Genomic DNA, 20,638 nt, shown 5'->3' on the forward strand with positions numbered 1-20,638 from the left:
CGAGCCAGGAGACACAGTCCTACGGATTTACATCCTGAACACCCACACAGACCCTCCGAGACAGGGGGGTGCAGGAGCCTTCCCCAGCGGGGATGCTAAGACCCTTCTCCTCCCCACAAACACCCGCTCACATCCAACACAGGGCAACTTGTTACCTCTGAAGTTCAAACTATTGCAGCGAGGGACAGACAGACAGGACATGCACAGACAGGCACACCAAGGTCAGGGCCGAGAAATTGAATGCCCCAAAGCCCTTGGGGCAGTGAAGGGCAGGACTGGCCCGTTTCTCTAGTTCCTCCCCTTGCTGAGGAGCTGGGGCTGGGGTAAGTCAGACCGTGCCGTGTGCATGGGGATGCTGCTGCTGCTGCATGAGAACCAGCACCCCAAATCAGTGTGTCCTGGTGCCCACACTCACTGGAGCTGCACGAGGAGGTGTGGGCCATGGGGAAGCACCAGCTGCCGAGTTACCCTGGCCCCACGAGGAGCGAATGTTTCCCAACCCCTCCCTGAAATGCTAAGAAAGCCCCTCTCAGGTGTGGGGAGGACCAGCTCCTCCAGCAGCTCCTCATCCAGGAAGGACCGGGACAGCCTGCAGCCCCCCAGCTGGTGGGGATTGGGTTGGACGCGGGGCGCACACCCTCGCCACAAACACAGCACCTCCCAAAAACCCCAAGGACTGTGGAGAAGCGAGTGAGGCCCAAAGCAGGGCAGGCCCACCGTGCCACCACTCCGAGAGCCGAATTCCCCACCAAACCCATGGCGAGGTTTCCTTTGCCGTCGGTAAGCGATGGCTCACATCCTCTCCGACCATAATGGGCTAAAAAACACAGTTCCCCTGTGGATTCAGCCCGTTTCCTTCTATTCTTTAACAGGAAGCCCTTTGAGAGCCAGCCCAGGCAGGCAAACCGCTCCTCACCCTGCGTCCCTCCCGGGATGGCCAGAGCCTCGGCGGGGCTGCAGAGCCACGAGAAGATGCTGGTTCCGTCCGTCCATCCGCTGCTCTGGCTGTTCGTGCTCTTCCCAGGTGAGACGCTGCGCTCGCGCCCCACCGAGGGGGAAACGGTGCTGGCAGGGGGATTTGGGGTGCCCGGCTTCACGGGGGTCACCAAGGGGAACCAGCCAGGGGTTTGAACAGGGACGAGCTGCCATCAGAAAGCTCAGCCTTTAAATCCAGGGGTGGCAGGGTCGCGTTCCTGGGAAAAATGTGGCCATACCAGGTTTACAGGGTTTATTTGGCAGCACTGGGATAAAAGAACTTGTTTCCTCGTTAACAAAAGGAGCACTTCTGCTGAGTGTTTCTGCATTTTATAGTAAACGAGTTTTGTCAAATAAGCATAAAGGTAGAACATTTAAATGTACAGGTTGTTATTTCCCTCAAAGGTATTTTTTCCTCTCGTTGCTATAAATACAAAGACCATGTGCAAGACTCACGCAGAACACGCCTCATGCTTATTGTGATAATTCTGCTCCTTTGTGACAATTCTGCTTTAGCTTCTGTTTCCCACGTGAGTCGTGGTGTGGGATGAAGGAGCCGGTTTCCTGCTCCGAAGGGTGACAGGTTGTCTTTTCCTGCGGCGTCAGGCACCTCTTGTGTTGCTGACATCTGCGGTAGCTCGGAGCTGAAAAGCATGCGAAGGAATATAGACTGTAACATCACCGCTGCTTCTAGTAGACAACCACCTAAAAGTGAGCCGTGTGTCTCAAAATCCGACGTCTTTCTCATTAAACCATAGAAGTTGCCTGTGGGTTACAGCCACTGTACTGGTAATCACGGGATTTTTAAGAGGCAGAGAATACAGAAAACAAGTCAGTTAGCAGCTACATAAGAAGGAAGAGCGTATAGATTGGAAAATTTCCCTTTTCATTAGGGACAATCCTGCTGGCTTCAGCAGGTACAGTAGCAGGCACGTTGTGCAGGTCCGTTAATTCATTAATGAATGTATTACTTCTTAATTGAAATTTCTACGCTCTCGCAGTTCTTTCTAAAGGAAGGTTCAAACACTGTTATTTTGGAGCTGCTGAAGTGGGGAGGCTTGGAACATTTCCAACCTGTTTTTCCTCCCCCAAAACACTTAGCAGAAAATTTGTCCAAACAAGCCTCTTCCTATGAACGGTTTCTATTACAATGGGCTGGTGTTTTCCAGACAAAACGTTTCCACTGAAAAATTCCTCCTGGAAGCTGATGAAAAGCCAGCAGGATTTTCCCACTGTCACTCCATCCGCTGTTCTCCTTATCCGCACCGCAGCCAGTGGATGGATAACATCACGAGAAAAATGAGAAACATATAAATATGTTGATATATACTTTTTATATAATTGGAAGCATGGGGTGCAGCTGGAGGACAGAGACCGAGCTACCAGGGGACCTTCCAGACACTTAAACCCAGGGCAGCTGGTGCAGCCTAAAACCAATTCCTTGGCCAAAAAGGAGCGGCCAGCGCAACGCTGAGCTGCAGGAGGAGGAAGAGAAAGCAGGAGGTGGTCAGGAGGAATGTTTGTTCACAAAACAAACTGCTCCCTTCTAGTAACACGAAACCCCGCAGATGACTCTGCAAATCTGATCAAAGCGGCCAGCGACATTTTCCAGGAATTATCTCCCATTTACAATAGGTGAGTCAACAGCAGGTGTCCTTGGAGGGGACAGTGCTGGTAAACCCACTGCTGGGAAAGCCAAGGCATGGGCTTAAGGCTAAGGCTGGGAAAGGCAGATCTGCACCTTGCCTAGCACCAGCCTTGGCTAGAAGGTCTCATTGCTCCACCACCCAGCATGACCAACCACCACATAAACCAGGAGGAACCTGCCGTTCACTCTTTTTTTGTAGGCTTAAGGGAGGGGGGGCTGGTTTTACCTTTCAGCTGAATCATCCCAGCACAGCAGAAGGAAGCAAAGTCCCCTCTGGTATCTCCAGCTGCAGTGGCGTTGAGAGGTGTGAAAGTTTCGAGGGGACTTTGCCCCTCAATCTCATCAAACCTTCTGAAAACCAGGGGACAGACTGGGGACGCAGTTAAATGCAGCTGGATTTCACAGTGCAGGGAGAACCCGCTCACCTCTGCTTTGGGTTCCCTGAGACCAACCCAGGACACAGGGGTGGGACAGGGACATCATACAGAGGCAAAGCTCATGGCTTGGGCTACATAAAAGATGAGGTTGATGTGGAGGTGTTTGTTGCAGGAATGTGCAAGAGATCTTGCAAATGTGCAAGATCAAAGCATTTTTTTAATTTCTAGCAACTCAGTCATTGCCTTAAAGTTAAAAAAACAACCAACAGCAAACAAAACCAAAACTCCAAACTCTTTCAAGCTGCTGTGGATTAGGAATAAATTGTTTTGAGTAGCTGCATTATTAGCCCTTTGCTAAAAGGGACTGCATCCCCATAATGTGGCACTCTACTGTCCTATAATAATATCTGTTAGTCTCATGCTTGTTTCCAGCTGATTATTCACGTCTTGTCTCAACTGTGCGAGAGTCAATGTTTACAAAAGTTCAGTGCATACCAACAACAACTGTGCTTAGTCCAGCAAACTTCTCCTATAATCCCTACAGATTTAAAAATCATATTTGAAGTATACAAGACCTAGGTCCTCACATTTGTGACGTTCTGGAAGGGAGGCTCAGCAGACCTAAAAGGCTTTCTGAGACTCCAGGTGAACATTGCAGCAAACCACTGTCCTCTCATACAACAAGCAAACTCCACTAAAATTGGCCATGGAGGTGTAGAGCGTGTCTGTGCCCTCTGGAGCAAACCAGGCCAACCCTTGTGGCGCTGGGGACACCACCACTGGTTCTGGGCAAGAGAGGGGACCCAGGGCAGGTGTCCCCCACCTTTCCCACCATCATCAGGCACAGCTGCAGACTGTGCGCTCCCAAGGGCAGCACAGCTTGGGTGAGCGGCTGCAGACGCACGATTCAGTGAGCTCCTCTCCTACATTAGCTAGAAGTGACTTTGGAATCACTAAAAATCTTGGAATCATAGTGAAATTAGTGTGATTAGAAACAAAATACGTCACAGTCGACAATGCACGATGGAGGCACAGAACCACTGGCCTTCGTGTCTGCTGCTTATCACAGCCACGCTCCCCTGCCTTGTTTTCCCCAGATACGAAATAGAGATAATAGAAGGACATTTTCCATAAAGTGCTTTGAAATCTGGCATTCAAACCTAGGTGATATCATCAGGGTCACTCACCTAAAATCTGGACCCGTGCGCTGAAATGGTGGCAGCAGGCAGGGACGTCCCTCAGCTGCTCCCTGGGAGCTCCAGCCTGGACACGGAAGAAAAGAAAGTGGAAAGAACAGGAATGATGAGAAATCCCTTTGCCACCAGCATTGTCTGCAGCACACCTTGTCTCCCGGGTCACTGGGTGGGAGCTGAACCCCTCCCAGCAGATCACGTTCCTGCGTGGTGGTTCACAAACACTCCACGGCCTGGGGAATCTTGGAACGACTGGAAAGAATCACAAATTTGTGAACAAACTTGGAAACGGACACAAAGAGACTCCACATAGTCGGGGGAAGCAAGATGTGCGTGGTGGGCACCTACAGTTGATCTCCGCGGACACTGCTCCGGGTGTAGCGCACAAGTAAGTGCAGCGGCCGATCACCTAGAGGACGCAGCTTTTGGAGGAAAATCGTATAACTGAGGAGGGCCACTGGGGAGGCGCCTGTACAAGGTGGGAAAGCTGCGCTGCTGAACTAACCTGCAACTCGCGACACTTCTTCTGTGCCTCAGTTTCCCCATGTACAGAAAACAAAGCAGAGCTCACACTTATCCCTCTGCTCCATAAAGTGCTTTGAGATCTGCTGATGAATAATACTATTTTTAAAAACTGTAGGTAGGCAAAAAGCATAGGCCGGGCTCTGGCTCCCATCAGGCCTGGATAGGTGCCCTCCCCATCTTTCATTAAACTGGGCACGAAGTGATTTCCTCCTCCAAACCCAGAGCCGGGGACAAACCCTGGGAGCAGCGCAGCCAGGAGGAGGGCAGGACCCACATCACCAGCCCTACAGAGCCCAGGGGCGAAAAACAAGCAGGTCAGGAGGGAACCTCAACCAGTCAGCAGCTGGGAAGGTGACAGCACTGCAGGGTAATGGAGCAGGCGTTTGCTCCCCAAAAGACATGGAGCAGTGGGGGTGCAGGCAGGATACAAGCCACACTGCTTTGCTCTGCCAGCAGCAACAGCTTCTCATGGAAAAACCAGACCTCAGCACGCAGGGTGATGTGGCAGCGCCCGCTCCGTCCACACGGTTTCCCCACATTGTTTGTCTCCCGGCTTGTTTTCTACATCCAAGCGGTTTTTAATTGATTTCCAGCACAGCTCACCAGAGAGCGGCACGGAGCACGATGCTCCGAGAGGATGCCCAGGCCTGGGCGCAGCCCTTGAGGAAGGCTAAGATTGATTTTAATTGCTGACGAGACCCGGGTTTAATTGCTGGCTCTCTAAACTTTCCATAACGCTTTGGCAGAGTCACGACAATTCAGAACCTCTCGGCACTGAGCTGCCAACCCCCCCACGTCGTTTGGGAATTAGATGCTTAAATAGCTCTGCGGATCTGGGGCCTGATTTAGGCTGTCAGTTATCCAGCCGCATAACAACCCTTCTCTGTCTCCTCCACAATTTACACCTTACGTGTTCAGCTGTGAGACCCTCAGGGCAGAGGCACCTTTTCTAGACACTTCATAAAATGTGTGGGTTATTATTATCGCTTTTGCAGAGCTCTCTGCTTTCCAGGTTTCCTAATACAAGACTTTTTTTTCCATGCAAAAGTCACAAGAATAGGGAGTCGTTGCTTTCTGCTGTTCAGCAGCTGCTGCGTTTCACCCAGGTCAGTATATTTTTGTCATGGGCCAATATATGAATCGAAAAGTCTAATTTTAGGTTGCCAGGTCTCTTTTCTGCAACCTGCAAGCAGAGGGTGACGCCGAGGCCGGTGGAGCAAAGCCGCACAAAGCCACACGGGCTCTGCAGCTGCCGCCGTGGAACCAAACAGCAGCTTGTGCTGAGTCAGAGCTGAAATGCACCTGCAGCCCCGACACGCTCCTCCGCAGCCCCGCAGCTCCACTGGGCCATCAGCACTTTCCCATACAGCATGAGCAGAAAGTTGTAAATCCCTCAGCAAGCTCCCCGTCTCCACCTAGAAATGCACAATCCGGCTATAAATCACTTGCACCCAAACAAGCAACAAGTATTTTGGCAGCCCTTACTCTCAATGGGGAGTCATTTGAATGGCTTTGATGTTTATTGCAATTACAGCTGCGCTGGCTGCATCCTGGTTATTATTGCGAGGTGTTTATATAGGCAGGGTCCTCGGCGGGGGCAGCGGGGCCGGGCTGGCAGAGGCAGCACCGTTTGCACGGGATTCCCCCGGGGACGCCTGCGGGAGCCGCGGCACGCGGCTCTTGTTTGTTCGTGCCCATCCTGCCGCCCGGCCCCGCCGCGCGACTCGGGGCTCGTCCGGCTTCACGCACGTCCAGCCCCCTCCGAGGAAATCCAACCGGGATGCTCAGCACCTCGGCGAAAAGAAAACACCTCATTTAACAGGACTTTTGATTATTTGAGTTGGCAGGGGAGGCATAACAAGCAGCAGTGGCCAGAAATCAGAGCCAGACGTGCTTCACGTTGAGATAACTTGCGGTTGTGTTTATAGAGCCAGGGCCGCATATTCCTGAGCAAAGTGCCCAGCGAGACCGGACACGTCTCTGCAGCAAAGCTCAGTCACAGCAGGACCTGGGCGAGCATCTACTTGGGCAGGTGAACTCCAGGGATGGAGCAATGGAGGGGAAAAGACATAAAAAGCTTATTTACCTTATTTACAACTACTCCCAGGTTAATTTTGCAAACAGAGAACTCCCGATGAGCCGGTGCTCTGGTGTGACCAGCAGCAAGGGGCTGAGCTGTTGAAATTGTTGAGCAGGATCCTCTCGCCCTTGTGCCAGGGATACTGGATCTGAAGCCCATGGGATGGTCCATCAGGGACAGCAGCAGCAGCAGCTTCCTCGCTCCCAGCTTCTCCCATCCCTAGAGGCTCTGTTTGAGCTCCCAGATTCCTCCTCAGCTGCAGCAAAAATAGCTGAATAAACAGCCAGCTCAGCACCTTTATTCCCCTTTTCCTTCAACAAAGACCGAGTGCAGACAATAGCTCTTTCTTCAGCAATTCTTGATGCTTTCATGTGCCACGTACACCAAATACACCTGTGATCATTTTAAAAAAAGAAAATGCATTACAAGCAGCTATTTCTCCCCATGGAAGAACAAGACAATGGGTTTGCAAAGGAATCTTGGAGAAAGAAGTTGCTTGAGTTCGGCAGCTGCTCGAGGACATTGGCCCCTGCAGTGTTCTCAGCACATCATTTTTTGTGCTGAATGTTTACAGGGCACCTCAAGGCATTTGCAAACCGACGCCCATAAATTGTGCTGTAAAGCTGCTGAAGAAGAAGAAGCCCAGTGACAAAGAGAAAATTCGGCATACTCTTGGAATTGATGGAAACGGCCCCAGTCACCGCGCGTTCTCTGTGGAGTTGATTTAGCAAGTGATGTTCCATCTGTCCATAACCCTGTCTACATTTCTAGACTGACATTCTAGACTGACCTGCTCTTCAGAACGGGCAGAGAGCGATATCCCGTAATTCTCCTGCACAATCACTCCCAGCAATTCACTATCCTCATGTCAAGACGGTTTCCTATTGCCCAGCCTCCCTTTTCCGTAAGGTCCGTGTTTGCTGGTCCTGTTCCCAATGGATTAAAAAAGAGAAAAAAAGTGTTAGTCCCTTCCTCTCTATGTAATTAAAGATCTAATCACACGTCCTCTTTCATAGACTAAACAAGACAGGTTTGCCAGCCTGCTGCCCAGTAAGCTAGGAGAGAAAAGCATGGAAAAGGTCTGAGAAGTCAGGTCTGGTTTTCACAGCCAAATCCTGTAGGAAAGGGACCATGTTTTATTATGTATTCGCTCTGGTTTGGACCATAGGATGCACATTTCAAAAACAATAAAGTCACCTTTGCAAACTTAAACTAGTTGGGTTTGATTTGAGCCTGTAAAGTGCATTTACATGTTCCAGGTTTTGTCTCCAAACATGGGAACTGGACATTTCTTTTTCCCATTTTAAACAGAAGCACTTTTAATTGGCATCTCGTCTAATCATAGGACTCCAGGAGCTGGGGCTTAAAGACAAACACCAGGCATTCTGTGTGTAGGCAACACGGGGGATTAGTGCAGGGATGCTCTGGCATAAATCCAAACCAAAACCCCCCAAAAAGCCCAAGCAAAAACACCTTTCAGCTGAGAAACCAGGGACTCAGTGCAACACCTACAATCCTGGGGGAGCAAAGCCCTGCGTGGGCCTCCAGGACTTGGGACCAGACCGGGGAAGGCAGCTCCAAGCCTGTCCCCTCGCTGCAGCCTCCTGGCTCTGTCCCAGTTTCCATGGAGCCCCATTGCATCCCTGGGTGCAAACACATGGACAAAGGGATCACGGGTAGGAGGCAGGAAGGAAAAAGATATAAGAAACAAAACAAAAACGGTCCCATTGGCTCCTGGAAGCCTTTACACACCTCATCCACACACTCATTAAGGAGGGAATGACCCCATCGATGTATTTGCATTTTCCCTGGAACAGGGACCCTGAAGGGTCTGGCTCCATCTGGGGACCAGGGGATTGATCTGGGCTGAGTAAACTCCAGTACTCGTTTACTCAGAACCTGATAGTTTTGCACTCGGTGTTTGCTACTAATTCCTTGCTAATGCTCTTGGGAAAATCATGTATTTCAAAGTCATTCATACAGAAGATGAGGAAAACACAAACCACACAACCAGCAAGAACACTAATGCGTGACAGCCATAGGTTAACATCACTAATACTCTTATTCTTTCATTCCAGGTACTACAGCCTCTGACAACTCCTCCATCCACGCTGTAACAGGTACCTCCTGGGTTGTCATCTGCTTTATACATCTGTTTGGATGTGGGTGCACATGCCCACGTGGGGAAGCAAACAGAGAGTCCAGAGATGAGAACGAGATTCAGAACTCCCATGCACTTCCCACCCTTTCCCAGGACGCCCTGTTGCCCATCTCTGCCCACCCCATCTATCGCCATTCTCCCCAGATCTCCAGGGGCCATGGAGGGCACTGTGCCACAGAAGATGACCCTTTTCTGGTCTCTGCCCCCAGCCTCGTCTGGAGGAAAGCAATGTGGTGTCTCAGGAAGCACAGAGAAAGCAGAGGGATCCCACCACAACTTTGCTCTCAGATCCCCGGCAGTTCACACGCTCTACCCCCTGGACCCTCAGAGCCCAGGTCCTTTTGCCCACAGGTTCCTAGATCCACCCCAGTGACAAACTCCCTCCTCAGTATCTCCTGCCCCTGCCACTCTTTCAGCTCTTATTGACTAAAATGGTCCCTTTCTGGCGCATCTTTCAACCCTCCCTGTGGGGATCCCACAAGAAGCACATGTAGATGTCACCCTCTATCCTGGGCATTGATGAGGCCAAACCTCAAATCCTGTGGGCAGTTTTGGGCCTCTCACGCCAAGAAAGGCCTCGAGGTGCTGGAGCGAGTGGAGAGAAGGGAACGGAGCTGGTGAGGGGCTGGAGCACAAGTGTGATGGAGCGGCTGAGGGACCTGGGGGTTCAGCTGGAGAACAGGAGCTGAGGGGAGACCTTCTGATCTCTGAACTGCCTGAAAGGAGCTTGGGGCCAGGGGGGTTGGGCTCTGCTCCCCCGGAACAAGCGCCAGGAGCAGAGGAAACAGCCTCAAGTTGCACCAGGGGAGGTTGAGGTTGGATCTGGGAACAATTTCTTCCCCAAAGGGCTGTGGGGCATTGGAACAGGCTGCCCAGGGCAGTGCTGGAGTCACCATCCCTGGAGGGTTGGACAGACAGACATGAGGTTCTCAGGAACATGGGGCAGTGCCAGGGGTGGGTTATGGTTGGACTCGGTGATCCTGAGGGGCTTTTCCAACCAAAATGATCCTATGTCTCTCTGCTTGTTTTACAGCTCAATCCCAGTCCACAACACACAGCCCTGATGTAAAGAACCACACCTCAGGTAATGCTCATCTGGAGATGCTCAGAGGCATCCCAGCTTGTCACTGGTCTGACACACAGCACAGCTGGGCCATCCAGCAATAAATGGACCTGTGTAGCAGCAGGTTAGATGACAACAGTGGTGGGGAGGAAGGAAGACTTGTGGCCTAAGGACTTGTGATCCAGCCAGCTCTTCTTTGTTTTTTTTTATTAACTATAAACCTCCAGTGCTTTGCACACCCTCAGCACCTCCCATACAACAGGGCAGCATGTTCTGCATTTCTCCAAAAAGAAACGGGGAAGCCTGGAGAAGCTTGTCCTAAACTGGAAAATGTTTGTGTCCGCACAGGGACTGAACACCACCTTAGCTCTAGCTCATGTCAGGGGGTTTGCTTTGTTGCTTTATTATCTACCTTCATGGAAGCAACAATCACTCATAAGGACAGAAGAAGAAGTAATACAGACCTCTGAAGAGTTTCCTTACTTTGTTTTTTCCTAAGCATAGCTGCCTCTCCATAGGGACCCCAAAACTATAAAGATCTCGGATTCTGCTTCCATTCCTTCCAGAAAACAAAACGAAACACCTCCCTAAAACCATTTGAACCATTTGCAATCTTTTCTCATTTTTATCAGAAAGCCAAGAGAAGTTCAGACAAGAACTTGCCTATGAACTCCAGGCTGGTGATCCACCCTTCCTTGCAGAGAGCTTATCGAAAGGTTTTTCCCCCGTATCTTGCTCTGGATCACATTCTCGCTATGCAGCTTTGTGTAGCAGGTTGAGGAAGGTGACAGAGCCTCCAGACCACTGCAAGAACCACATTATTTGTGCTTAGGGACTCTCAGTGACATAGAACACACAAGTCAGCATTTCAGATAACAGGCAAACAGATAGACAGGGGTGCCAGGCAGCTGCAGCCAGTTAAAGTGTCCAGTGACAAAAAAATACAGTAATTTTCAATGTGGGGAAAAAAGTGGTGGCCAAAAGCAGACTTAGCCCTGAGCCTCCTGCTCAGCACCTCCGGACACTGAAAGAAGCCCAGGTTAAGGCTGGCACATTATACAAGATGCTGAGCAGGACGAAGGCTGTTCCCTCGTCTGCTCATGGCTGTGCTGTTCCTGGCAGATTATCCACCGCTCCCAAGGAGTCTGAGGACTATGTGACAGCTGTTTCCCTTGGCAGTAACGCTACGCTTCCTCCGCAGAGCCTTCGGTAAAATCCACACCGCCAGCCCACCCGAATGTCACCTCTGTGGGTCCAGCTACCACGGCCAAGTCCTCTCCTGTGGCTACAACTCTGCTGGCTTCGACCGTGCAAGGTAAGCGTGGAAAACCACACGTTTGCTCAGGCAGGGGAAGCCTGGGCCGGTCTGCACCGTGGTACTTGTGCAGTAGCAAAAATCGTGAATTTTGGACTCTCTGCTGAAGGAGCAGCTCAGTCCAGCTCCCCAAAAGCACAGAACGTATCCAAGACACAGATGTGGCAGCAGCTCAGTAAGCACATATCAAAAAAGCCTGATCAGGCTTTACCAGGTGGCATTTTGTCAAGTCTCATGCAAACCAAATTTTTTACCCTGTGGAAACTCAACACCTCTCCATAGCACAGTTAAAAGCAGCTTCAAAAGTTAATTCTCCTTTCCTGTGTTTTCTTGATCCAGATGAAAAGTCTAATAGAAGCAGAACCACACCAGCTCCGCCACCTCAAGGTACTTTGTCCTTTTATAGAGTAACAATAAGTTTGGATAATTTCATGGCAATTAGCTGACTCGGTTCACGTGGTGCAGGTTATCTAAGCACTTGACTTCATCTTGGGGTTGACCCATCAATAACACCCACAATTGCGTCTTGTATCCTTATTAATGCAAGCAGTAAAAAAACACAAGACAAAATGCACTAAACATCCTCTGCCTGGGGTGAATTTGAATGACTGATCTATGCTAAAGAAAAGGGAGCCCTTTTAACATCACTTAAAATACAATATTTGCTTTTGACAGTTTGCTTAATGCAGCCTGTAAGTAAAAAAAAAGAGAATTCAGTAAGTTTTCTCAGAATAAGGGCAGAACCCAAGTGAGTGGGAAGTCTGAAATCTGACAACTGAGCCAATTCCCCATTAAAGGTTCAGTCTCAAAAATCTGCAGCGGTCAAGACAGAAGCTGCTCTGCTTCTCCACGCCCCTCTCAGATCTTCTCCAACACAAGCAAGGTTAAAAACCCATGGTCAGCTCTGCCTGCACAGATGTCCAACCAGCACGCCTGTGCCCAAGCAGATTGCTATTAATTATAACCCTTCTTTATCTCTGAAAAGCTCCATACATCTTTGGCTATAGAACTGTTGCTGATGCTTCCAAAAGCGAGGGCTCCTATTGTGCAAGACCCAACATTTCCCATGGATGGGGTATCCATGCCAGGCTCAGCAAACCACAATTTCAGGATGAAATGAAGGGATTGATGACTGGTGAAAAAACTGTTCAGCAGCAGTTCCTGCTTCTCAGGACTGTTCTGCTCCATGCAGTTTCTGAACAAGTTAGATTTGTTATTTCATAACCTTTTCCCCTTTTCATACCTTTTCCCCTTTTTCCTCTGACTTTTGCCACAATGACATTCCGAGGCGGTGATGTTTTCTGCAAGAGAGGAGCCCCGGTTCCAGGGTGCCAGGAGCTGCTTTGCCCTTCTCCAGGCAGCACAGACTTCTGGCCAAACACTGCTGTTGGGAAGGTGGGGATGGGAAAGGGGGAAAGAAGATCCTGCTTGACCTCCAGATGATCTTCTGCAGCTCTAAAGTGTCATTTTTAGTCTCTGACAGGGCCCAGACCTGTGCATTAAGTCAATGCAGATAATCCGGTTGTTCAGCACACATCCAGGAGGCAGTAAAGGATTATTTTTCCCCTCTACGAATGAAACACACAGGCTACCTTTAAACAGGCATTGGAAGCAGATGTGACAAAGCAAATAGGTCCATAGAAGCCAGTTTATCCCACTGATAACTGGAACCCTTGCTGGAACAGAACTCTACCCTGCCACAGCTGAACTACATGTGGTGTGCAAGGTAGCCCAACAAAACTGAGCTTAATTACTTCTAGATAACCCGGGACAGCATCCTCAGTAATTCCAAGGACAAGCCAGACAGTCAATCCACACACATAATCTGCAGAATTTCTTCCCTTGAATAGATTTTTTTTTTTAAAGTCTCAACACTTATGAGCAATAGCAAGTCTATTACCATCCCGGTTCAGTCTTCCACTATTTAGCTCCTGTATCTGCCCAAAAACTGCATCTGGGACTGGAGAAGCTGAACAGTTTATACAAAGGTATTTGGATTTTGGTTCCCTGAGTTTCTATTTGGACATGTGAAATAGCACAAAGTATGTATGGTGGAAAGGTTTTAGCCTGGTATCACCAGCATTGCTATGAATCTGTTCTCCTCTCCAGCATTCCCATTAATTCCTTCTAGTCAATAGAGGACACTCAAGGCCAAGATTCACATTCTGCATTTCTCTGTGCAGGTCAAGAGCCCAAGACCAGCAAGAATAGCAAGAACACCACAACATCAGCAACTCAAGGTGCTTTCTCCTTTCTCTCACAGAGAGATGGTTATCACTGGATATTTTACAGCCCTTTTCCCAGACAACAGTAAGGCTGTCTTCACAGCAGCACAGTGAATGGCTGACGGGTACCCAAGGGATGCTGCCCGTCCCATCTAGCCCTTGAAAAGCCTGTAAAGCTCCACAAAAGCAGCACTTTGGGGCAGCTTGTTGAGCATGGAAACAGTGGTTGTGAGTCACAGCAGAAAAGGTGCCGTGATGGCAAAAGGTTGGAAAAGAAGGTCTGTCCAGACACGCTGGGCCTGTGTTTCAACATGTAGTTGTGCTGCCGAGCTGTGGGGTGACCTGGAGCACAAGTGTGAAGGCTGAGGGACCTGGGGGGTTCAGCTGGAGAACAGGAGCTGAGGGGAGACCTTCTGATCTCTGAACTGCCTGAAAGGAGCTTGGAGCCAGGGGGGGTCGGGCTCTGCTCCCCAGGAACAAGCGCCAGGAGCAGAGGAAACGGCCTCAAGTTGCGCCAGGGGAGGTTGAGGTTGGATGTGGGGAACAATTTCTTCCCCAAAGGGCTGTGGGGCATTGGAACAGGCTGCCCAGGGCAGTGCTGGAGTGTCGTGGTTGAGACAGACAAATGACATAGACCAAGTTCTTCCAGGATGAAAGTAGTAGATGCCATTTATTGCCACAAGTGCATTTTTATACAGTTTTACCAATTCATGTGTCTCTTCACTATTGGTTACAAGTTACAGCAGTAACATCTCATTGGCTATTTTTGCTATCATCAATGTTACTCTTCTACTCCCTTCTCTCTCACGGGTACATCCTTAACATCTCTGGATACTCCTTTACTCCCATCTTTCTCACGGGTAGGCCTTCATGTCTTCAAGGCTAATTTCTGTTCCCATGCCCTCCATCAGGGAATCCACGGACCCACCGTAGTACCCCACAGTGGAGTCACCATCCCTGGAGGGTTGGACAGATGGAGATGAGGTTCTCAGGGACATGGGGAAGTGCTGGGGTGGGTTATGGTTGGACTTGATGATCCTGAGGGTCTCTTCCAACAGAAATGATTCTGTGAAAGGGCAGGAGACAGGACACCCTGCCAGGCTCAGCTTCATCACCAGGGCCCCAGCAGAAAACCTTGGGGGTGTTCTCAAACTGTCAAGAAACAGGGCCACACCAAGACAATCCAATTCCCACACAGGTCTTGGTCACTTCGCTGTTACCATTGATGGGGCTGGCCAGGACCCATAGTTATCCTCTTCAATAAAGCACACATGCGAGTTAGGTCCTCTAGCATGGCTAGGAATCCTCTTCCCAACCTTGGAAGAAAGACTTTTATATAAAGCTCCCTTTTTCCCCCTCTTGTAGGCACCTCAGCGCCAGTTACCCCAACAACTGTGCCCTCTGGCTACTTGCCTACGCCCACTCCGACAGATGACAAATCACCACTGACGGTGGCGGCTTTTGGTAAGGTCTTGTGCGACCTGGGGAGAGGACGGGGGGGTCTGTTTTTCCAAGATGCGCTGTCTGGGACACCCAGCATCAAAGATGCTTCCCTAGAGATGGCTCCACAGTTTCCTTCAGCGTGACTCATCCTGGAGTTTTCCAAGTGCAAAGGAAAACCCTGGAGAAAAAGACTTGTCACCAGCAGGTCATAAAGCACCATATAAATTCTCCCAGCCATGCCCAAGGAACAGACAATTTGAAAGTCCATCATGGCTACACCTGAGCCTGGGATCTTGTTCCCAGCACCAGTGTTTGCCCCAGCTCCATGTTAGGACAAGACCTGTGCACAAATGATCCCATGCAATGCCTTGCTTTCCCTGACAGGGTCTAGAATAAAGACATTACCCACCTGGAAGCTTAGACAATTTGTGTTTTTTCCCCACAAACCTACTGGGGCTGCATTCCCACCCTGAATTACTGCAGGAAGCAGCCAAGTCTCTGCATCCTTCAGACTGCAGGAGGATGGAGCGAAGGATGCCACATCTTAATCGAGCAACAGATCCAAAGACAGGCACAGCTTAGATTTCAGAGACTCACTCTGCCTGGGGCCGTACTGTCCCCTCCTCCCTGAAGACACACAACGAAAATCAATTTGCTCATTTCTGTAACACTCTAGGGAAAAGTGTTAATTCAGAAGGATTTTTAAAAGTCAAGTGTTAACTTCATAAGTATTAATATCATTTGCTTATCTCCTCCAAGGGAAGCCAGAAGTCCCGAAGCAGTCTAACAGGACAAAATCCCCACGCAAAAATAGTTTGATTTATTGAGGCCAAATGTCAGAATCAAGTCTGCGCTTGGCCACTGGTTTATGAGACAGATAACATCATTCTCAGTCTTCAGCCTGTCTCTGTCCATTATATTACATATTTATCTGACTTTATACACCTTTAGGATAAGATTTACTGGCTGTAGTAGGCACATATCTACTTCAATCAATCCCCAGTGTAATCAGCTAACTTATGCCCTCCTGGCACTGCTTTACCAATTAAGTATTTAATTTATCAGAAGCCCTTTGAGGCTAAAACACAAGAGGATAAAGCCATTTGCTCTAGTGACTGCTTGTGTCCCTGCCTGTTGTGTAGCATGCTCGTTTTAATGAAAATATTGATTTCCTACCCAAGTTTTGATGACAGCCCAAGTCTCCCCACCACCCCCGAAGCCGAGGACAGGCACGTTGTTACTTCACTCACAGACAGTTCTTTCCTCCATCCCCAGGTGTCATCAGCTTCATAGTTATCCTGATAGTGGTTGTGATCATCCTGGTCAGCGTGGTCAGCCTGAGGTTCAAGTGCAACCGCTCAAAGGACTCGGAAGGTATTTTGCCTGGCATGATTTGTCATTCCTTAATCAAAAGTTATCAGTTTCCGCATGGGTCTGGCAATTCCTACACGTTTTTTAAAAAGCAGGGAGGCTTTGAAGCCAAACGGGAACATGGATTCAACAGTTCAGAACGTGGTGGGACCATATCTTTGGAGGCCCAGCCAGACCCGTTTGCACAAGGAACAGTCCCGACTTTGCTGCAGTTAAAGGTGCAGATTTCCAGAGAAAGTCACGGAGTCTGACACTTCTTTTCCCTCGGAATCCCACGGAGCAGTCCCCAGTAGAGGGCAAGGCTGCTCTACAGCAAGACAGATATTAATAATTGCCGAAAGAACGAAGGATGTGATGAGTGCCTCAACAGGCAGCGAAGCACTCGCTCCTGCCCCTATGTCACTCTAGTTAAGGAACTTTCTCTCATCAACTCTCAAGTAGCCCCCGTGGTGTTTCTAATCACATTTTAATTTCATTTATAACCCTGTACAACATAATTCTGAATATAGCCGACTTATTTTATTGCTTGGCTGTGATGTTTTCTCACCTGTATGTCGTTTTTCTCCCTCCAGACAAACAGAAACCAGGGACCTCCGTGGTATCTGAGAGGTAAGGCTGTTCATGCTATTCACATCCTACTGAGAGTGCCTCTTCTATTCCACAACCAATTTGAGCAAGGAGAAGAGGCTGCTTTGGTTATTTCAGGTGGAAGGAAGCATTTCTCTGATACAGGTAGAAACCCTAAGTGAGCGTGGGTAGCACTTCATCCTCTGCCTGATGGAGTCAAAGGTGGGAGTTCAACATTTAGGGCCCTCATTTCCAAGCTGCACTGCTATCTGTGGAGACTCATCACCTTCCAAAAGCAGTTTGCATGTCTTTCTTTGCTTAGATACAGGCTTGAGTTCTGGATCTCAAGCAGCCTCAGTGAGATGAGATCAGGCCCACAAAAATATCTTCCAAGATGCCTGTTACTGTTATCTATAATAGCGAGAGCAGGATGAGGTGGCCCCAGCGCAAAGACCTTTGGAGGATGGTCCATCTGAACCCACCAGCCAAGAAGAGAGGCTGCACGTGGAAAATGAGCAGGGAACAAGAGCTGGAAAGGTCCAAAATATGTTGCTCATACTTTTCCATCTGAGAGTTTCCTACCAAAGGAATAAACCCTACTTTGGAAAGAAGCAAGGCACACCGGGAGCAAAGTATTTGGGCACTAAATTTGCATTGACATCAATGGTTCCTAAATAGCCTTAATGATCATGATCCAGCTGATCTGCAGCCCCTGAGGTGCCCTAACCTCCAAATTCACCCAGTCTCTACCAGCACTAAGTGCAAATCCCAGCCCTTGGGGTAGGGAGAAAGGGAAATTCCACCTTCCTAATGCTTGGAATTCTCACTCCTAAGAGAGTCACTGGCAATACACGAGCAGGAGCATTGGATGGTGAAACACTCCCTTTGTATGACAAATAAACCCAGGGCAGCGGGACAGGGTAATGTTTCCTCTTGTTCCTGGTGCTGGCTGCAGGTGATTGTCACTGAGAACCAGATCCAGACTGCTCCTTGATTCTGCCCACAAGCAGTGACACAGGTGATAACGGTGCTTTCTGTCCCGAAAACCAGCACCGCATCCACATCTGAACGCACCGCTTGTTTCCCCAGAGATCTCTGAACAGGGGATGGGGACTTTGGCACCAAGGGAGAGCCTGAATCAGGACAGCAGCTCAAAGGGCAACGCAAATCAGCTCTGGTCCCCTGCCTCGCCTGTTATGTGCAAAGAAACTCCTTTATTTCATTTTCCAGAGCAGTTAATCCTGCCTTCTCTTCTGACAGCTGCTCGGCAGGCACGAGCCAGAAGGAGAACAGCATCACCCTGATCTCCATGAAGAACATCAACACGAACAACAGCAGGAGCTACCCACCATCAGAAAAGGTTTGTCTTTTAAACCTCCTTGCTGGGGATGATTTCACCTGCTAGATAAGAGCATGCCTTCGAGGTATTGCTTTGCTCTCTTATTCCTTCAGAAAGGAAATATAATAAAACGCTGCCATGAAGCTCCTGACTGGTTCCAGTGAGCCTGGTGAAAGTTTGGGTGCCCATCTCGGGTTTATCCAAGCCGCCTGACCTCCAGGTGTCAAGCTCACCTCACGTATATAGGTACCATCACCCAGGGCCAGCTGAGATCGAGTGGTTTGTCACTAAACGATGGTCAATAAGCCAGCCTTACTTAAGTCAAGGTCTCACCCTCTAGTCCAGGCTTACCATACTCCTCCCCACAGATGATGTTGGAGCACATTCCCATCAGGACTCTCAGATCCAGTCCACACAAGTAATTCACACAACTTTAAGTTGTTTGAAAGCTAAACTGGGACTGGGTTGGAGGGAACACGTTTCTTTACTTCTTTTGCCAGCCCAAACAGGTTGCTGATGCACCACGTTTTGTTCCTTTTGCAGGTGCTGTGAAGCCAAAGAACCAGAGCTTGAAGCTGACTCGTAACCAGCAGTGACTTTCTAGGTTTGTTTTTGGTTTTGTTTTTGTTTTTTCCCTTGAGGAAAGACCAAGCATGGACAATAATGTTATTAAATTATTATGTCCTTTCTGATCAGTACCTCTACAGCAGCATCCCATAGAGCTTCCTTGCCTGGGGGATCTCAGGGCTTTGTCCAGTTCCAGCCCGCCATGTGCAATGGCTGGTATCTAACTCTATTTTTTATATGCCTTCAAATCCTCAGATTATTCCAACAGCAAGAAGCACCAAGGAACTGTCTACTTTGCTAATTAACCGCTGGCTTAGCATAACGGCCTTTATAGTCTGTGCCAGCCAGCCGCAGGCTCGTTATCAGTACGGCCCCATGTCGAGTCAAACACGCATTAGAAAAGCACAACGTGAAGTTAAAGGCCTAACGGGACACAAATGGCCGAGTGCTGGGACACATCCCAGCACGATCGCTCCAAGCCCCTGGTCCTTGGTGTCCTCATTGTCCCCGCAGCGGTGGGGATGATCACATCCACCTACCTCACAGGGTTGTTGTGAGGCTGAGTTAATCCACGTCTGTAAAGCATTTGGAGAGCCATGAATTAAAGGTGCTGCTGAAATGCAAATTGCTATCTTAAATACTTTATTATTAATAAACGAGCTTCAGGCAGGCAGATCACTGTCTTCCCACAGGCCAAACGTGTTCAAAGACTCATCTGAAGTGTAAAGAACAAGGTCTCTGCACAGACAGGGTTTTATCTGAGTGTAAAAAGGAGTGGCCACAAGCCAAATACTGAGCTGCTTCAGCTCCTGAAGTGTGGTAGCGTGAGTTTACTGGGGAGCTTCCATCTTCTGTACCAACACTCTCCCAGAGCTTCCTGGCAGCCCAGAACAGCAGCATCCCCTTCCACCAAACCATAGCACCAAGAACCACCCTCGAGTCACCACAATAAGGAGAACAAGCCTCCGTTAGCTCTGCAGTGCAACACCCCACATTTGCAGCCAGCTGGTTCGCAACCTGAGCCAGCTCAGACCCAGCTGCACATTACCTTTCACCGAGTCACAGAATCATTTTGGTTGGAAAAGCCCCTCAGGATCATCGAGTCCAACCATAACCCACCCCCAGCACTGCCCCATGTCCTGACAACCTCATGTCCGTCTGTCCAACCCTCCAGGGCTGGTGACTCCAGCACTGCCCTGGGCAGCCTGTTCCAATGCCCCACAGCCCTTTGGGGAAGAAATTGTTCCCACATCCAACCTCAACCTCCCCTGGTGCAACTTGAGGCCGTTTCCTCTGCTCCTGGCGCTTGTTCCTGGGGAGCAGAGCCCGACCCCCCTGGCTCCAAGCTCCTTTCAGGCAGTTCAGAGATCAGAAGGTCTCCCCTCAGCTCCTGTTCTCCAGCTGAACCCCCCAGGTCCCTCAGCCGCTCCATCACACTTGTGCTCCAGCCCCTCACCAGCTCCGTTCCCTTCTCTGAACTCACTCCAGCACCTCAAGCCCTTTCTTGGTGTGAGGGGCCCAAAACTGCCCCCAGGATTTGAGGTTTTTCCTCCCCAGGTCCCAGCACAGGGACGGTCACTGCCCTGGTCCTGCTGGCCACACCAGTGCTGGAACAAGCCAGGATGCTGCTGGCCTCTTGGCCACCTGGGCACACGCTGGCTCATGTTCATCTGCTGTCACCAACACCCCCAAATCCTTTTCCAGAGGGCACTTTCCAGCCGCTCTTCCCTGAATCTAGCGCTGCATTTTACTGCCTACAGCAAGATACACCCTCACAAACGGAGCGGCC

At 49.7% G+C, this 20,638-nt stretch overlaps 1 protein-coding gene and 1 long non-coding RNA gene across 3 annotated transcripts; one reads left to right on the forward strand and one right to left on the reverse strand.

Moving 5' to 3' along the window:
* Positions 1-342: 342 nt before the first annotated feature.
* Positions 343-19,474, forward strand: ECSCR (endothelial cell surface expressed chemotaxis and apoptosis regulator). 2 transcript variants are annotated; one of them, XM_065030343.1, is made up of 12 exons: positions 343-780; positions 873-1,024; positions 8,877-8,918; positions 9,993-10,043; positions 11,224-11,337; positions 11,677-11,724; positions 13,521-13,577; positions 14,928-15,026; positions 16,281-16,379; positions 16,949-16,985; positions 18,204-18,303; positions 18,826-19,474. In XM_065030343.1, exons 2-12 carry the CDS (start codon positions 934-936, stop codon positions 18,832-18,834), a joined length of 747 nt encoding a protein of 248 aa, XP_064886415.1. In that variant the 5' UTR covers positions 343-780; positions 873-933; the 3' UTR covers positions 18,835-19,474. The 2 variants fall into 2 exon arrangements, with proteins under 2 accessions (XP_064886415.1, XP_064886416.1); XM_065030344.1 differs by lacking the exon at positions 13,521-13,577 and having other exon boundaries at positions 348-780.
* Positions 1,485-6,928, reverse strand: LOC135575459 (uncharacterized). Its single transcript, XR_010466243.1, has 3 exons — positions 6,805-6,928; positions 4,188-4,263; positions 1,485-1,619 (listed from the first exon to the last, which is right to left on the reverse strand). It is a non-coding gene; the product is annotated as an uncharacterized LOC135575459 (long non-coding RNA).
* Positions 19,475-20,638: the final 1,164 nt, after the last annotated feature.

This window comes from Columba livia, chromosome 14 (genome assembly GCF_036013475.1).
Source record: "Columba livia isolate bColLiv1 breed racing homer chromosome 14, bColLiv1.pat.W.v2, whole genome shotgun sequence".
In the NCBI taxonomy this organism is placed as follows: domain Eukaryota; kingdom Metazoa; phylum Chordata; class Aves; order Columbiformes; family Columbidae; genus Columba; species Columba livia.